This window comes from Rattus norvegicus, chromosome 6, assembly GCF_036323735.1.
Source record: "Rattus norvegicus strain BN/NHsdMcwi chromosome 6, GRCr8, whole genome shotgun sequence".
In the NCBI taxonomy this organism is placed as follows: domain Eukaryota; kingdom Metazoa; phylum Chordata; class Mammalia; order Rodentia; family Muridae; genus Rattus; species Rattus norvegicus.
Window position 1 is genome coordinate 96,238,499 of NC_086024.1, and position 18,556 is coordinate 96,257,054.

The 18,556-nt window shown below is 45.1% G+C and overlaps 1 protein-coding gene across 10 annotated transcripts in view; it reads left to right on the forward strand.

Annotated features, from left to right (window-relative positions):
- Positions 1–18,556, forward strand: part of Daam1 (dishevelled associated activator of morphogenesis 1) — a 160,529-nt gene that overhangs the window by 112,978 nt on the left and 28,995 nt on the right. For 6 of the 10 annotated variants that reach the window (XM_039112262.2, XM_039112260.2, XM_039112261.2 and 3 more), the window contains 12 exons: positions 595–689; positions 2,957–3,290; positions 4,070–4,180; positions 4,295–4,398; positions 5,611–5,677; positions 5,890–6,007; positions 6,339–6,477; positions 6,756–6,814; positions 10,423–10,610; positions 11,048–11,347; positions 11,633–11,740; positions 18,039–18,068. In XM_039112262.2, the coding sequence (XP_038968190.1) occupies positions 595–689; positions 2,957–3,290; positions 4,070–4,180; positions 4,295–4,398; positions 5,611–5,677; positions 5,890–6,007; positions 6,339–6,477; positions 6,756–6,814; positions 10,423–10,610; positions 11,048–11,347; positions 11,633–11,740; positions 18,039–18,068 (1,653 nt within the window). The remainder of the gene's footprint in view (positions 1–594; positions 690–2,956; positions 3,291–4,069; positions 4,181–4,294; positions 4,399–5,610; positions 5,678–5,889; positions 6,008–6,338; positions 6,478–6,755; positions 6,815–10,422; positions 10,611–11,047; positions 11,348–11,632; positions 11,741–18,038; positions 18,069–18,556) is intronic. The other 4 variants (XM_063261925.1, XM_063261924.1, XM_039112265.2 and 1 more) reach the window with 2 other exon arrangements.

Sequence of the window (18,556 nt, forward strand, 5' to 3'; positions counted from 1 at the left end):
AAGAGCACTGGCTACTCTTCCATAGGACCCAGGTTAGGTTCTTAGCACCCACATGGCTCATCTGTAACAGCAGTTCAAGCAATCAAGGGATCCTGCTCTCCTGGCTCCCTCAGGGATTGCATGCACATGACATCCACATATACAGATACAACAGCCATATACATAAAATGAAAATAAATATTTCTTAAAAAGAGATAAGGCAGTGTTTTAGAGCAGGGAACTCAAGAGATACTCTCTACTGGTTTCGTGGCACCTGAACCATAGATATATACATATATGTAGTACCACACACAGACGAACAATAGGTAAATAAAAAACATCACTACGATCTGCTTATCTAGAGTCTTGTTCCTGCAGCATCAACATTGCCTGGAAATTTTAGGCATCCCAGGCTTCCTCAGACCTGCCACGTCAGGCAGCTGGAGAGGCACTGCCTTAGTAGCTCTTGGCATTGTGTGTGTGTGTGTGTGTGTGTGTGTGTGTGTGTGTGTGTGTGTGAGAGAGAGAGAGAGAGAGAGAGAGAGAGAGAGAGAGAGAGAGAGAGAGAGAGAGACACCCTGGTAATAGTGAAGTAACTTCTGTTTTCTTTTGTAGAGAAAATCTCTGCTGGCTTTAGAGAAGGAAGAAGAAGAAGAGAGGAGTAAAACCATCGAGAGTCTAAAGACAGCACTGAGGACAAAGCCCATGAGGTGCCTTTCCTTGGGTAGCACAGCACCCATTCCTTCCCTATCCCTTCACCTCTCTTTCTTTCCTTCCCTCCCTCTCTCCCTTTCTCCCTCCTTCCTTCCTTCCTTCCCTCCCTCTCCCTCTCTCTTTCCCTCCTTCCCCTCTCCCTTTCTCCCTCCTTTTTTCCCTCCCTCCCTCTTTCTCTCTTTCCCTCCCTTTCTCCCTCTCTTCTTTTCTCCATCCCTCCTTCCCTCCCCCTCTACCTCTCTCTTTCTTTCCTTCCCTCCCTCTCTCCCTTTCTCCCTCCATCCTTCCCTCCTCTCCCTGCCCTCTCCTGTTTACTGCAATGGTCAAACTTTGCTGGGACTGTTAAAATTTAAAAGCATATAACAGAACCATGGGTAGCTACTTTGATCACTGAGCGTTTGATAAGTGCTTTCCTTTTAAAAGAGATGCAGATGGTGCCTACGATGGACATTTTTAAAGGAGGAGGCAGGAGAAGCAGAGAGAGGAGAGAGAATGCTAGAGCACAGGGTGTCACAACCATTAGTCATTGCTCTTGGGAATGTGAATGCAGCCATTTGGGACTGTAGTAGGGCAGCTAGTCCCTCAGCGTTAAACATAGTGTTGTCACATGACCCAGCAGCTGGCCTCCTAGGTGTATAGACAGGAAACTGAGGGCTGGCCCTAAACACTTGTGCACAAATGTTCATTATCAGTCTTATGCAAAATAGCTTTTTAATAAAATAGTAGGAATAACCCATATCCCCATCAGCTGTCAGATAGGTAACTAAAACACAGACTATGGGATGGTTTTTGACCACTGAACTGTGCTCTTTAAATCAATGAATTTCATGGAATGTGAACTGCGTGACAGTAAAACTGTTATAAAAATAAAGATGCAGGCTGGAGAGGTGGCTCAGTGGTTATGACTGCTCTCCCAGAGGACCTGAGGTGAGTTCCCAGCAACCACATGGTGCCCCGCAACCAGCTGTAATGGGATCTGATGCCCTCTTCTGGTGTGTCTGAGGACAGCTACAGTGTACTCATATAAATAAATCTTTAACAAAAATCATTAGACTCATCAATCCTTGATAAGTATAGGAATAAACATTACTATGTTCCTGGCACTAAACATTCTTAAGGAAGGAAGGAAGGAAGGAAGGAAGGAAGGGAGGAAGGAAGGAAGATGGATGGATGGGTTCTAGCAAGGAGTGAATTATCTCTGGTAACCATTTCCACTCTGTCCTTCCTACACCATGACTGCCCACTAAGGTCTCCAGAACTCGTGAGGTGTTGGGGGTCTTCTTACAGGTACATTTCACTAACACTAGTGCCATAAGTAAAGGGTCACGTGGTTGGGTGGAGTTATATATGTATGCTGTATTTAGTAATAAAGTGCAAGCCTATAAACATGCACCGCGCACCGCGCACTGAGCAAGTATTTGACAGGGGTCATCCAGTCATGACGACGAACTCCGCCCTTTCTTGGCCCATCATGAACTCTCACAAGCTGAGGGGTACCTGGAGAGAGTGTGGAAGCTCCTTGGGTAGTCAGGGAAGCAGGGTGTATTATCTCTGCACTGGTCAGGGCCTTTCACACGCACACATGCACTGCGAATCCTCATCAGCCACAGTAAAGGTTATAATAGTGATAAAATTAATTCACAGTATAAGGCCTTGGCTCTTAACAGGTTTTATATATTAGGATTCCAGTAGCGTGTCATATAAAAGGAGGGTTTTGCTGTAAAACACCTAGGAATAAAAGCCCATTTATCTGATGAGCAGTAGGATTGAAAGATGCTGCTCTTTGACTTACAGTGGCCATGGTTAGGGCCAATCCACCAGAATACGCTGCAAGGATATGCTGCAGTGACTCAGATCCGCAGATGACTTTTAGCAGAGCACAGGAGAGAGTCTAGGGATGGGGCTGTAGCTCAATGGCAGCACTTAGCAAGTGTGAGTTCAATCCCCAATGCCAGGAAGAGGAGGGAAAGATATATATGCTAAGCGGCTGCTACACCTGGCTTTGTGTGAAGATATGATCATTTGGTTGGTTCGCTGTAGCAGCTGAAGTACACGTGCCTCCGATGGGGGTCCTTTCTAACAGTCTCGTTAGACAGGCTGTTGGGTCCGTGCCATGGAAGAGCCAAAGAGTGACAAAGGCCTCATTGATGGAAGCCTTTGGGTTCTTCAGGAAGTGAGTCTACTTCCTTTCCCCTGGGCTTTTCTATCAGGGATGGTTACAAGAGCACAAAGGGACAAATCTGATCACCTCTCTTCCTGACAGGTTTGTAACCAGATTCATCGACTTGGATGGCCTGTCATGTATTCTCAACTTTCTGAAGACCATGGACTATGAGACCTCCGAGTCTCGGATACATACCTCCCTCATTGGCTGTATAAAGGCACTAATGAACAACTCTCAAGGCCGGGCCCACGTCCTGGCTCATTCTGAGAGTATTAATGTAATTGCTCAGAGTCTGAGCACAGAGAACATTAAAACAAAGGTGGCCGTGCTGGAAATCCTGGGCGCTGTGTGCCTGGTTCCTGGGGGCCACAAGAAAGTTCTGCAGGCTATGCTGCACTATCAGAAGTATGCCAGCGAGAGAACCCGCTTCCAGGTAGGCCCCCAGGCACTCTCACTCCCCCTCTTGTCTTTAAGTAAACTGGTACCTTTGCTGGCCCTGAGGTGGATTACTTGATTGTTGCCCCAGTAGTGAGCGTTCACACTTCGTCCCCAAACATTCCCTCCTTCTTAGGCTCAAGAACCAGAAACTAGAATATGCTGTCTGCAGGTGTTCAGTCTGGGGTCTGAGATTTACTGAACTTAAAACTGTGGCGCGGGGCCTGGAGTACCTGTTGCCTTTATAGAGGGCCCAGGTGCAGCATCAGCGCCTATGTGGTGATTTCACAACCACCCATCAATTCCAGTTGCAGGAGATCTGGGGACTTCTCCTGACCTCTGTGGGCACCAAGCACACACATGGTGCACATACTTACATGCAGACAACACACTAACACAATAAAAGTGAATACATTTAATAAAATACATTTAAAACAAAAAAACCTGTGTTGGCATCCTGTGTCTTATGTAGAAAGCTCCCATCTCTTGAATACACTGAACACAGGGTCCCTGAAAAATCTACAGGTTACTATTCTTCATTTAGGATCAAAACTAACAGTGAGATTCTGTCCTCATATCTTCACTCAGATGGGGATAAGGAAGCAGTGTTTCCTGCACTTTGTATATACTTCCTGTGAAAACCTGAATTCTGTGAATCAGTGTAATTCTGACCAAAAATATCAACCTCCAAGCATTAAAAATAACATTTCTTAAAATGAGCATAGGTGGGTTTGGCAGTGTTTTAGACCCTTATTTTTCTACTTGTATCACTGACAGACGTTAATCAACGACTTGGATAAAAGCACTGGGCGCTATCGGGATGAAGTGAGTCTCAAGACTGCCATCATGTCGTTCATCAATGCAGTGCTGAGCCAGGGAGCCGGAGTGGTAAGAAGCCTGCGCGGCAGCCCTGCACACATGCGTCAAAGAACGCTTTCCCGACACGGTGGCTGCGCAGTTGGAAAACCGTAAATGTGTGTTGTGTCGTCCTCTTACTTTCAGGAGAGTTTGGACTTCAGACTCCATCTTCGCTACGAATTTCTGATGCTAGGAATTCAGCCTGTTATAGATAAATTAAGGGAACATGAGAATTCAACACTAGACAGGTAAGCCCCCCTGTTACAGCCTGAGAGGGTGGTGCAGTGCCAGGAGAAGTGCCAGCCCACGGGCTGCTTCCAGCTTGCCTGTCACATCAGCAGCTCGTACAGCCTGTCACTTCAGATCCTTATGATCTTTGGTGAACTTTGTCCCTGAGGAAAGCAGCGTGGCATATAGAAAGCTTCGTGCAGCCCAAATCTGTCCTGCTGAAATCACTCACTGAACTTCACTGTTTTTAATACGTATAAAAATGGCGGTAAGGGCAATGACAGCCTCTCGTCCTGTCGTGAGGACTGGCTAACTCTCAGGCTTGTGAAGTTGTTCACTGATGCTAACAGGCATTCTGTAGTGTCCGTTTGCAGCCATTTCTAAGGTATCCCCAGTAGCTTTGAGATGCTTACAGTCACCACCACCTCCCTCATCCACACACCCCAGCATGCCCTTCTCCACTCTTGCCCTGGGACCCCTCCGTGGTGTGTCTTTAAACGCCCTTCCACCAGGGCTCTGGTCACTTGTTATCTACAGAGAGCACCCCAGCTGCTATCCACTTCTTCCCCTTCCCTGTGCTTCCATCCCCCTTACCATTTTGTGTTTGTCCCCATCATCTCTGGAAAGTAGAACCCAGAGTAAGGAGTTAGTAAAAATTTGCACAAATAAATAATGATATGACTATTTTTCTGATCTGTAACTCACCACCAAGCCAAATGCAAGCCAGCAAGCCAGGTATGGGTATATGACCTTGTTTTCCATGAAAACGGTTGGCAAGAGGAATCTGGACATTTTTTTAGATTTGGTAAAGCATCTATTCATTTGATAATTACCTACTGGGTAATTATCACACTTTTTCCTCTGATGATTTCATTTAACTCATTAGAAAAACTCTGTTTAAGCAAAGGCATTCAAGTTTTGTTGCTGTGTTTCTTTAGGAAATAGCACTAGAAACCAGCAAGGCTCTTTCTTGTTTTTCTTCTCGGCTGAGGGTCAGCCCTGGCACCTTACATGTTATAGCTGTTACTCACTGCTCACCGAGTCTCCTGCCTTTGCTTTGTGAGACAGGCACTCTGTGCAGTCAGCCTGGGCTTGAGCCAACCCTGTAGCTACCTCCTAAGTAAGGACACCACCTCAGTGTGCCTGGAGCTACACTCAACCATCCTGAGCCCTCTCTGCATGTGTTCTTTCGATTTCCCACTCTTAGTCATTTTTGTTCAATTTCCTTTCAGGCACTTAGACTTTTTTGAAATGCTCCGAAATGAAGATGAACTAGAATTTGCCAAAAGATTTGAACTGGTATGTATTCTCATAATGGTTCTGGTGTGACATTTCAAGTGGCCTCTTGAAATGCATGGTCTGAGTTGGCGGGGACCAGTGCAACCCGAGAGCAGAGTCAACGTCCTGTCCTGTCACCTAGATGGCAGGGTTCGATTGTATTTGCATCTTCCTTTATCGGGAGAACCAAGCAATTGGATGTTTGATCCGACTTTGTTTTTCCTACAAACTAGGTTCACATAGACACAAAAAGCGCCACTCAGATGTTTGAGCTGACCAGGAGGAGGCTCACCCACAGCGAAGCCTACCCCCACTTCATGTCCATTCTGCACCATTGCCTGCAGATGCCTTGTGAGTGCCCTGATGGCGTGGGTGCCATGGAGACGTGGGACAGTGTCCAAAGCGCTCTGCATTCTCAGCAGTACTAACCGGATTGGGGCATAACCAGGGACCCTAAGCCTCAGCTTTGTGGCTCTCCAGTGTTTGTTTCCTTACAGATTAAGGGCAGTCATGAAATCCTCAAAACAAAATGGTTTCAGAGTAAATGCATGCCTTACAACACATGGAGAGTGCCCCTGATCGGGTCTGGGGCTCTAAAGGGTGCAGGCCTACTGTGGACAGCAATCCATCCTAGTTTACAAACAGCTGGAACATGGCTTTCTATCCCTCCCTTCCTTTTCAGACAAGAGGAGTGGTAACACAGTCCAGTACTGGCTGCTGCTAGACAGAATCATACAGCAGATAGTTATCCAGAATGACAAAGGACAAGACCCCGACTCCACACCTCTGGAAAACTTTAATATTAAGAACGTCGTAAGAATGTGAGTGCCTCTCATCTTGCTGCCTGTGAGACAATGAGGGTGCGAAAGGTACTCAGTTTGTCCTACCTCACATAACATCGGAGGGAGATGAAGGTCAAAATTTGTTCTGGGGTCAAAATGAGTTCACGTACATATGACTCCATCTAAGTGACATCTGGGTTTCCCTGGTTTCTCCCAAGGACTCTGTGCAGTACACCGCTTGTGTGCCCAGGGAGACCATGTCTGGCAATGCACACGTTTTGTTTTCTGTAACGAGTTTGCCTTTATCTGTTCTACAGGCTGGTTAATGAAAACGAAGTTAAGCAATGGAAAGAGCAAGCAGAGAAGATGAGGAAAGGTAAGCGGCCCTGGCGGCGGTGAAGCTGCTTAGGAGACCTGGGTGCTAGAGAGATCGAAATAAGGTTCCAGACTCACTCCGGTGCCTCAAGTAGCCTTTCGGTTTTCACACCTTAGGGCATTTTACATTGACTTTTAAAAATCAAACCACTTAGTGTTCTTGCTATTCCCAAGAATCCATCCTTTAGTTTTATATTTGGTAAGTAACTTTAGAAAAGATTGTAACATTTGCTGTTTAGAACTTATAATTGAAAACAAAGATTAAAGTTGTGGGTCCTTTCTTTAAGGGTCCTACCATGGCTCTGTAGGTAAAGGCCTTGCTGCCAAGTCTGACAGCCTGAGTTGGATCCCCAGGACCCACAGAATGGAAGGCTGGAGAACACCGATTCTTACTTCTGCCCTCAGCGTGTGCCCTTTGCATGCATGCACACACACACACACACACACACACACACACACACACACACACACACTCAAGTTTTTTTTTTTTTAAAGAATTCATTAATTAAGATTTCTTTAAAACCACTGAGCATGCAAGCCCCCACCTCACAGCCGCGCTTCACTTACAGTGTTTAGGGTTTGAGCAAATACAGCAAGAAGGTTTGGGTTTCTTCAGAGTCCTAGGACAAAAGCTTAGGCACCTTGGTACCAGCAGTTCTCTCCATGGCCATAATGTGACAGCAGTCACAGGAAGATAAACCAGGTAGAAAACTAATGTCTGCTGTAGATATGTGTTATGGGTGCTAGCAGGCCAGCCACTAGTGGTAGTGGAATATGCTTTTGATGTTCTCAGCCTCTGATGGGAAAGACATTTATGTTCCTCCTGGTGCCGCCACTCACAGAAGCATACAGCTTGCCGCTTCCCTCCTTCAGAAGCTTAGCAATAAAGTCACCTTTGAGAAAGCAACCACACTCCCCCACACCTCACCATGGATGATGGACTCCCTTCCACTTGTCAGAGTCATTTAGTCAGAGCTGGGGAAATACAGCCACAGTCATCCAGGATCTGCTGTCCTGAAACAAGTGGCCAAGAGGTGGCCTGAGCACTCCTTTTTCTCACATCCCATTTCCTCAGAGCCGCTAGAGGTAGTGGAAAGGTAACTGTCCCTGTGGCCGATGCTCTCCCTGTGGCTGTTATTCACCCACGTTGCTCTCAAGGAATCTTGAGTATACATCCCAGAACCCACTGTGGACGGAAAGCAGAGAAGCACTAAGACCAGGACAAAGAGAATAATTAGATGAAGGAGCGTGCAGTCCATCCTCTTGTTAGCTTCAGCTGCCCACCTGACACAACCCAGAGTCATCTGAGGCCGTCTCCATTTAGGGATTGTCCTGATCAGAGTGGCCTGTGGGCATGTCTTTAAACATTTTCTTGGTTGATAATTGATGTATGAGGGCCCCGCCCACCCTGGGCCACGCCATCCTTAGGCTGGTAGGCCAGGACTGTGTAAGAAACGTAGCTGACTGTGACCTCCAGAGCAAGCTTTTTGCTTCAGACTCCTACTCAAGTTCCTGTGTTGTCTTCCCTCAATGACTTTAAGACCTGGAAGTATAAGATAAAATGTGCCCTAGGCTGCTGTTGTCCTGCTATTTACCACAGCTACCAAAAGCCAGTGAGGGCAGTTGGTGAGTGGATGTTTAAGAATGCTCTCTAGTGTGTGTAGATGTGAACTTACAGTTGAGAGCATTTGGGACATGAGATTTTGGGTCATCCAGCCATACATTCAGGGGATACCTTAGTGTCTCTGGTATTTTCAATTTTACTGGCCCTCAGTGGGAGTCTGACCCCCACCTTCTTCCCTGTGATCTCCTCTTTCACAACATGGACAGTGAAAAATAAATTAAAATTGAAATAAACGGAAAGTTAGCATAGTGTCGCACATACTAACTACACAGCAGCCATTACAGGGTTCGGGGTAGGGTGGCACAGGAGAAAATCTCCAAGGTCAGGGAGAAGAATGGGGTGGTGAGTGAAGTTATAGTCAAACAGAAGAGAAGAGAAATTATAGATTGGATGAGTTCTTTTCTGGAAGCTTCAGCTGGCAAAGTTAGATTGCATTATTGACAGCGTCAGAGGAGGAGACAGGAAGCTGTTTGGACCTAAAGTTGGAGAATATATTTGAGGGAGAAGAATATGGAGCCCAGGGCTCTGAGAAGGTGTCAATAAAGCCTTGGTGGATGGATAGTAAATGATGCCAGTTTGGGAGACAGTTTTCAGGCTGGCACTTCCCAAACCTGCCATTACCTCAGGACCATCAAGGAACTTGTTCCAACTGGTTCCTAAGCCCTGCCCCCTATCCCAGCCCACCCCCACCCCTGCCTACCTTATAGATTGGTTGCAGAGGGGTTTGGCCAGAGGTCTTAAATTGTTAAGAGCTCTCACTGCATCTGAGACATAGCCAGACTTGTCAAAGACTAATGATGAAACTGGGGAAGGAATGTCCCGAATCTCTTAACTGTCAGTGATGAATGAAGAGGAAATAAAAGAAGGAAATAGAATTAGATGTGAACCAGGAGTCAGGCATCAGTGTAGTGGTAGACATGATTGGAGCTTCTTTTTATTTGAATGCTGGCAAAACTCAAGGATTTTCATGGCTCACACCTTCCTGTAAACTCCAGTTTGGAGAGCCATAGAAGAGGGAACCTCAGAAAGAGACAGTAAGAGGCTTAGTCCCAGTGGGCAGTATCGCTAGTGCATTTGTTGACATAAAAAGAAGAGGCTTTGAGGGCAAGCATGTGAAATAAGAACCTGCAGCCTAACTCTCACTATTTCTCATTCCCGAAACCCATCACTCCTCCCAAAGCTTTATATTCCTTGGCAAAATGCATGTCATTACACTGAATGAGATGCCTCCTTCTGTCTCCTTCCTCGTCCTCTGACCCTGACTGACCCTTCCACACCCAAGGAAATTATTAAACCACACCTGAGAGCCACTTTGTGTCCTCTCAGTCCTGTGGTTCCCATGCCTAATCAGTACTGTTACCCTGAAGATAGTGGATATGGAGACAGTAACATTTGCTTTTACTAGTTTTGGTAATCTCTTGCCAGAATCACAGAGTAGTTGAGGTAGCCTTGCAGGAAGGCTGGGGTGTAACTCAGCTTCACAGCGCACACTAGGCCTGCTAGCAGCTCTCTGTTGGAGCACAGAACCCTTCTCCTGCTAGCAGGAAACAAGCCAATAAATTTCATCTCCCAGAGCTGGGCTTCTCCCTGAGCCATTTCTAATATGTGAGAAGGGGCCTTCTTTTCAATAATCATGGCTGGTAGGCCACCAATATGACAGGACTCAGAATTAAGGCACCATTTTTCATGAGAAGTTGATCAAACTGTTTTTTGTTTTGTTTTGTTTTTCATTTTTAGAACCATGGCTTTAAGATCTCTTCTTTAGTCTTTCCCAAAATGTAGTTACTAAAGTAGTTGTATGAGGCCTTTTCCCAGCACGGGCACTGTTTAACTCTGAGTTGTCCCTCAGTGGAGAAGAAGAATGATACCTGGGTCAGTCTGACCACAGCTTCTACGTCGTCCTCAGCCCACTTTTTTTTTTTTTTTTTAAGAAAATGCTTCTCTCTGACAACTCAGTTTTCATGTCCTGTTGTTCTCTTGTACAGAGCACAATGAGCTACAACAGAAGCTGGAGAAGAAAGAGAGAGAATGTGATGCCAAGACCCAAGAGAAGGAAGAAATGATGCAGACCTTAAACAAGATGAAGGAGAAGCTGGAGAAGGAGACCACTGAGCACAAGCAGGTTAAGCAGCAGGTGGCAGACCTCACGGCGCAGCTCCACGAGCTCAACAGGGTGAGGGCCGAAACCTGCCTCCTGCCTACACGGGGACCAAGACCCTCCTGTACCCCAGGCCTAATGCTAAAATAGACAGTACTGCTACAGGGATGAGATCTGACAGTTTCACAGTTGATCTCAGTAGTGTGGACTCGAACCACTAACATCCTGAGACACCAATATTGTCCTAAGAACAAAGAAAGACCACATTAGCTTCTTAGAAAAGGGACGCCATAAAACCAAACCATGGGATGGTGCAAGAAATGAGAGGTACAAAGCCTCCAGGGACAGGCCCCTATGTGTCCAAAAACATGAGGGTCAAGATCTATCCACCCTTGAAAACCATGTCCTCAAAATTATGGGTGTTTTGTTGCACATTCCTTCAACAAGATTAGATTCTTAAAGTCATTCCATGGATTTTCTTCAGTTGACTCTTCTTGGTCTTCTCATTTCAGAGGGCCGTCTGTGCCTCAGTCCCAGGAGGACCCTCACCAGGAGCCCCAGGAGGACCCTTTCCTCCCTCTGGGTTGGGCTCTCTTCTCCCTCCCCCACCACCCCCTCTCCTTTCAGGTGGAGCACTTCCTCCTCCACCACCTCCCCTCCCTCCTGGGGGTCCTCCTCCTCCCCCAGGGCCTCCTCCCTTAGGAGGAATCCTGCCACCTCCTGGTGCTCCAGTGAGTCTGACACTCAAGAAGAAAAATATTCCCCAGCCCACCAATGCCCTGAAATCCTTCAACTGGTCCAAGTTGCCTGAGGTAAGCCATTTGTTCCCATTAGTGGATTAGTGGATGGCATCTGCAGCTCTGTATCCTCAGAGGTGAAACATCCCTGCTGCTGGGTAGCTTGACCATCTAGTGTGGATGCCCTAGCTCCTGTGTTAGTTAATAATGTTTCTGTAAAAATTACACATTGCTTCAAACCAGCTCACTGGAGCATCCTATAGAATTATAAATTTGAGGTAGTAGTACTTCTAAAATAAAAACATATTCTTTTTTCTGTGTGACTGCCAGTCATGGAACTTGTTAACTTACTGTTTCTAGAACAAATTGGAAGGAACAGTATGGACTGAAATCGATGATACAAAAGTCTTCAAAATTCTAGACCTTGAAGACCTAGAAAGAACATTCTCTGCCTACCAAAGACAGCAGGTAACAACATGAGCCCTCCAGATGCCCCAAAGTACTGTGTTCTTATGCATGGTCCCTGGGCCATCTGCTGAAACCAAGGTGCATGAGTGCGTTGGAGCCATGCTGTTTGGTCTCCCCAAGGTGTTCTGCAAAGCAGCATAGCTGCATTGCATGTCCTGTGGCCTATCAATGCATGTGGACCACTTGAAGGCATGTGGACTCTTGTTGGAGAAGCTTCCTACCGTAGTGCATCTACATCTTCTTTATGTATGTATAGACAGCACTATATGTTATCTGTTCATACTCAAAATGAATCCATAGGAAAGACAGTGTCCCCTTGCAGTATTTGTTTCAGAAACCATGCTGGGCTGTCAGAGTTAACAGAAATATCAAATGGTTAGTCTCAGAGGAAAAATGCTTTTTGGACTAGACAGACTCTTTAGAAGTTTAGAGTTTGGTAAGAACTATAATTTGGCAGCTAAGTAGAATCTACGGAGGAGTCTTCCCCAAACGTCATGAACATTGTAGACTCACTAGTATGGTTGTGCGAGCTGAGCAAGTGTGAAGGTGGTAATGATACCAGTAGAGCCAGAAAAGCTACTACTGTCCTTCCACAGTGGTAGCCAGAACATGGTGTGTGCCTATTGCCTGCATACACACATGGGCCCTGGTAGGTGGCCTCCTAGTATGAGCTCTGGTCACATTTGTGTAGACTCTCTTGTTGCTCTAGAGGGCTTTCTCCAAAGGTCTCAAGTGTAGGCAGAAAGTTAGAACAGGGTAGCTGGGTGTAGAGAATTTGGGAAACAAAGAAAAGATAAAAGGCAAAATCAGTCAGAGCCCTGGAGAAGGGAAACTGAGCCCAGGAGTATGGAGAGAAAGGATCTTAAGGTAGGCCAAAGGAGAAGCCCTGTGAATAGGCACACTGCCTTTAGATGGGCCAACGAGTGAGTGCACAGGGGTCTCCTGAGAGCTGCCCTGGTGGCCACTCCTGTGTGAGTAATGAGCAGGATAGAGCATCCTTAAATAAGCAGCAGGTATCCTGGTCTGCTTCCTTGGCTTAGCTCCTCAGAAAGGCACCAAAGAAGAGATGGACAGAGGCTGGAGAAGAAAGAAGCCGGGAATTTCTTTTCAAGATGGTTTCTAATGTATTTGCGTGAGAGACAGGGTGTTATTCACCAGAGGATTCTGCTGTGAGAGAGGGAGAGTGTCTGTGCAGGCCTTTTTATGATGGTTCAGTAGACTAGGAAAATAAAGTCCGTTGCCTGCCATGATGCTATTAGCCCTAAAACAGAAGCCCTCACCCAGTCCGATTCATAAGTAAAAAGATGCCATGCTCAGTGTTGTATGCGCCAAGCTAGGGAAGGTGACAGAAAGGGAGGTGAGGGGTCGTTCAGAGAACAGTGCACCTTATGTTTCAAAGAACAAACAAAGGTGTGCCCAGAGCCTGTGTCCTACAGCTACTCTGCCCACTTCATTCCTGATTGGCTTCTGTGTCCTCCTTCTCTCTCTGGTGTCCTCGGAAAGAGGCCCCTGGATTTCCATGTAATTCAAGTCATCTTGTGATCTGGATACAAGTCCCATTTCTTTGACACCCCAGGTTGTCTGAGGCGAAGGTTTGGAAACGTAGAAAAGCGTATTAAATGGAGGGAAAGCAGCAAGTATTCCACATGGTTCTATTCAAGTCTGAGCATGTGGGTTGCATTTGTGATGAAGGCAGGTGGTTGAGAGGCCCAAGTTTACAAGCCTCATAATTAACCGGCTTTCAGCAGAAAGTGCAGGAGGATGCTGCCAAAATGCTCTGGGACAAATATATGGACAGTTTTCAAGAGTTCTGGGAGAGACAATTGCAGAAAGCTCTTCAACGGAGTAACCGTTTCCTAGCAACCAGCACTGTTTAAGTAATCAGTACTCATCCCTGACAGGATAGACCAGAACATTTCAGTTCTTCTTAACACTGGGGGACGGGTGAGGGCGGGTTATCAACCATATTCCCAGCACTACTTTCAGAAGACAATTTCAGCATACCACGCCTCTTGAGCATTTTAAATATTCCCACTCTGGTATAAAAATAGAAGATAAACCATCAATTTATTTCCCAAATGAGGGTAACTTGAGCCCCTTCATTGCGTTTACATTGTTGAGAGTCAGGAAAGGAAAGGCTACAGGCATCTTAATTGGAATATGTAGGTCAGAGTAAATGAGGCTATCCCCTCATCCCAGAACTACAGCATCAAAGACCTGTGTGTGTTCATTCCAGGCGTGGCAACACAATATGCAAATATCACCACACTTAAACTCAACTGCCCTTATTTCTAGTACCAAATGAATACCAAGAACCCATCTTCTTCTATGGTGGCTCTTTCTTCCTCCAGAGTTATGAAACTTGTCTAACTCTGGACTTCAGCCATTTGTTTGTGTAGATGAATTTTCAGGCATTCAGAGGAACACACACACATCACACCACAGGCGTCTGATAGGACCACCAGAGCCTGATTTTGACATAATTTAAATACGGAGTGACACTTTGGGAATGCGTGCATTCATGTATATATATGCACACACCTACATAAATATATACATTTGCCTATATTTATAAGCTTATATGCTATTCTGTCATTCACATCAGGTATTTAGTTTGTCTCCTTTAGATATAAACTATGTCAAAGATGATTCAAATTCATTCAACCTTTACACGAGCTCACGATATAATTATAGTACAAGGCAGAGATGTGATAAACCATAAGTAACTGCCATATGGACCAAGATGGTGGTTGCTATTGGGAACTGGTTATGTTTCTGGTACTGGGTGTGATATAAACAGTTTTTATTCTCATCAACCGTAAACTTTAGTGCTCACGGAGCTTTTGTAGTCATTTCCTTATTTAATCTCACCCCAGCTCTAGGAAGAAGGCCACAGTCATATATTGCAGATCCTGTACTCTCGGGACACAGACTGCTGGGTTCTCGCTTCTCTTTGTTCTCCCACCTGGGACACCACCAGGCTGTAGAGGGTGGGATTTGTTTTAAGTGCATGCATTAAAGATATAGAGAGCCAACTGTGCGAGCCCATGCCTCCCACGAAGTGGAGTGTAATAGCACGCAGCTATTCCCCTGTGCATGTTCCACAAGTTCATTTGAAAGTCAATTCCTTGAATCTCAAGACCTTTTCCTCATTGGAACTACATTACACATGCTCTCCAGGTCAGCCCCAAGAGACTAGTTTAATACATAACATCAGATGCTGTGTGATAGTTTTATGGAGATGCAGTTGAATAATCCTCACATCTGTAATGGGAAATCTCGTCCTGACACGCCATCAGTTCATTTCTATCTACAGTTAGATAGAGGGAAATGAGCTGAAGACACTATGTTTGCTAAAGGAAATCTTCAAGTCTTCGGTGTCTCTCTCTGCCTTGTCCTTTGCCTGAGGACAGCACTTCCTTCAGAAGCCTAAGATCCCCGCACAGTGTAACGTTCCAAAGCCATCATCCTTTGATTTAGGGAACAAAAGAAAGCTACTGGGCCAGGCTCCATTCTCTAACTCCAATGCTAGAGTGTAACATTTTAAGTCCTGAATATTTGGAATATTCAGCCAGATCTACAGATTTCTTAAGAATAGTCAAAGACTTTTTCCTTTTTTTTCTTACACTCAAGTTAGTTTTTGCATCTAATTTTCACATTGAAAAGTCATAAGACAGTTTTGTCCCCTTCTTCAACTATGTCAGTTTGCTTTGCTTTGCAATGCTGGAGAAATCTCTGACTTCATGCATTCAAAGCGAGCGCTCTCTCACAGAACTGTGTCTCCAGCTCTCAGTCAGCATGGCTTTTAGTCTTAGCACCAAAAGACAAGAAAAACTGCAAAGCCTATTATTGCTGTATTTGCTTATTTATTTAAGTGTAGGGCTGGGGAGATGGTTCAGTAGGTAAAGTAACACCAAGTCTAATGGCCTTGAGTTCAAACCTATATGGGAGGAGCCTCTAGACTTCCACAGTTGTCTTCTAACTCCAGGCATATGCTATGTCATGGATGTGCACACACTCTCGCATACACACACACCACACCCACACACACATACACAAATGAAAAAAAATAAACATAGTTTTTAAGTAGTTTGAAGGTCTACAGTAAGAATTATCAAATAAGGATTGTATATAAATATTAGTATATATTTGAATTGGAAAGGATTAAAATCCATTCATTTTCTATGCAAGGTTGAGCCATCATTTCATTGCAGAATAGTTTATAGTAGTTCACAAGCATTGGTCCCTGAAAATTCAAATACCGACCTCCTAGTTCTATTCCAAGCTTATATATATATTCATTCCCTTTTGATCTCCAAGGGAATAGGCTTTAAACAGAATCTTGCATGCTTGACGTGAGCCTGGGAGTTTCATAATGTCTAGTGTGCCCTGCCTAATGAAACCATCCCATTTGTGATTTCATTTGTACTGTGTTAATTACTGGGTCTTCAAAGAAGTCCTGTCTTAAGGCTAACAGTTGCCAAGCCCTCATGGCGTTCTTCAGTCTCCCTGGAAAGATAAGCTGGACCATTTAGCGACTAGCTGCCATGCATATTGCTGTTCAAAGTTACAGATGGACCAGCCGCTCTACAGACCCAGTCAAAGGAAGACCAGGGTGCGGGGTGTGACCTGTCAGTTCAAAAGCTAAAATAATTATGTCCTGTTTGCTTCTAAATGTTGGCTCATAAAGATGTGTCAGGCACTGCATAGGAATTTTAATCTGAGGGCCATTACATTTAACCCTCACCCTAGTAATGGCTAGATAGACCGGTCCATCCCAGGACATAAACCCAGTAAACCACAACTGCCTGATTCCACAGACTGCTGTTCCAGAGGTCAAATCGGCTTCGTTTCTCAACAGTGTGAATGAATTTAAGGTATAACCTGAGTTTCCAAAAAGCTTCATAAAAATTTCTCTTTTGAAGAGAAGCCAGTGAGAGCGGGGTCTATTTAAAGTAGTACTTTTCTCTTTGCTTAAGTTGCCCTCATAGTCTTTGTTTGCACCACAGTCTTCTGCCTTTAAAACTGTTTTTATTAGAAGAGTCCTAAAGAGCTTCACAGTAGAAAGTCTGAGTCATAATGGGCAAAAGAAAACAGGGATATCAGGCAGAAGAAAAGTTGTGGTTATCAGCTTGCTTTTGAAATGCCTTTCCAGAGAAGCAGGCCTCCTTGTATAGGCAGACCAGGAGGTGGGGGCATTCAGTTTCCCACCAGAAGAATTATGTGAAACAGTTCATCTGTGTAAAATTGGCCTTGGCAGTGCTGCCGAGACCAGGGAGACCTTAAGGAATCTGCTGAGCAAATGCTAGTTGTACACACTGTTGGCCTGAAAGCTGCAATGTGTTTTGCACACCGACGCTTTTCTCTCCTGCCTTAAAAAGTATGCAGGAGAGGCTGCCACTTTCTCATAACATACCATTAGCTCTTCTTTCCGTCTTTACTTGAAGACTTCTCTAAAACTTCTTTCAAGAAAAAGCTATTGGCCTTGTCTGCTTGAACAGCCTTGACATGCTTGAACCCCTGGGACATGGCCACTGATAACTGCATCAGTGGCTTCTCGGTTTTTATGCTCTGCTTTTCCTCACCCCTCCACACAGCACCTGCAGCCATGGTTTGTACCCTCTAGGAAGGGGCACTAGTGTTGGTGTCACTCCTGTGGGTGACACACTGTTTTTTCTTAACTTTTCCTTATGATGCAAGAAGACCGATATTTCCACCAAAGAGAAGCACATTTCCTCTAACAATGCAATTGTTCAGTCAAGATGATGAATCTAATTGATAATCTTCAAGTGAAAATTTCAACATGGTGGCTGGGAATATAGCTCAGTGGTAGAGTACTTGCCTAATGTGTGTATGTGCCTTTGTTTTGAGCATCATGTGTGTTTGTGTGCTTATATAGACATACACATGCTCCTGCCCAGATTCACATGTGCACACACACGTACACAGCCACACTCTCAATCATGCATGCACCACATTAAATAAGTGGGAGTCCAGTGGTTGTTTTAAAGAATTATTATTCCGTGTCCTTCCGAGCCCTTTCCTTCCTGCATTTGATTTGCTCGCACTTGAAATGGTGTGTAGCAAATGCCACCTGTTCTCTTACACTGCAATCTCCACTGTATCTTCAGCCAGACTGGCTCACTTGTGCTAAGGACTTCAAGGGCAGGAAACATCTCCTGCCCTCTTGCCCTGCTCCACCAATGTCCTTGACTGCTTTGACTTTCCCTGTTTGCTGCTGTGGTTTCTGAATTGCATGTATCTGATTTGCTTTTTCTATGCCTCTGCCGTGCTGTAGGAGTTCTTTGTGAACAATAACTCCAAGCAGGTAAGTAAGCTACTGTATAACCCTTACTTAACACAGCTCTTTGGCTCACTGTAAGCTTGAAATCCCTTGATTGTCTCCTTAGATAATGTAATTCAGTGACTAGGTAATTCCTCTCTGGGATTCAACTCTTTCTGGACTGCCTCATTCATACCGCCTCTGCTTCCTGAACTGTGACACAATTCAAAAGCTGTCTGGTTTCTCTATATTTTTTAAATGTCATAGTGCATTTTTAATAGCCCCTAACCAAGTTGGCTACTTACCAAGTTAGCCTACGTTCTCACCTCAAACCTCATATTGCATCTAATTGCTTTATGCCTGGTCCATCTTAGTTGTATCTGGCCATCATGAATGACTGAAATAAGCAAGTAGTGTTCAATTGTTAATTCAGGTAACTGAACAGATCTCAACTGCCCCCCTTCTATTGCCCTCCTGTCAGGCTTGGGAAACAACAGCGTTGGGGGACTTCCCGTTACACATGAAGGTGTTTG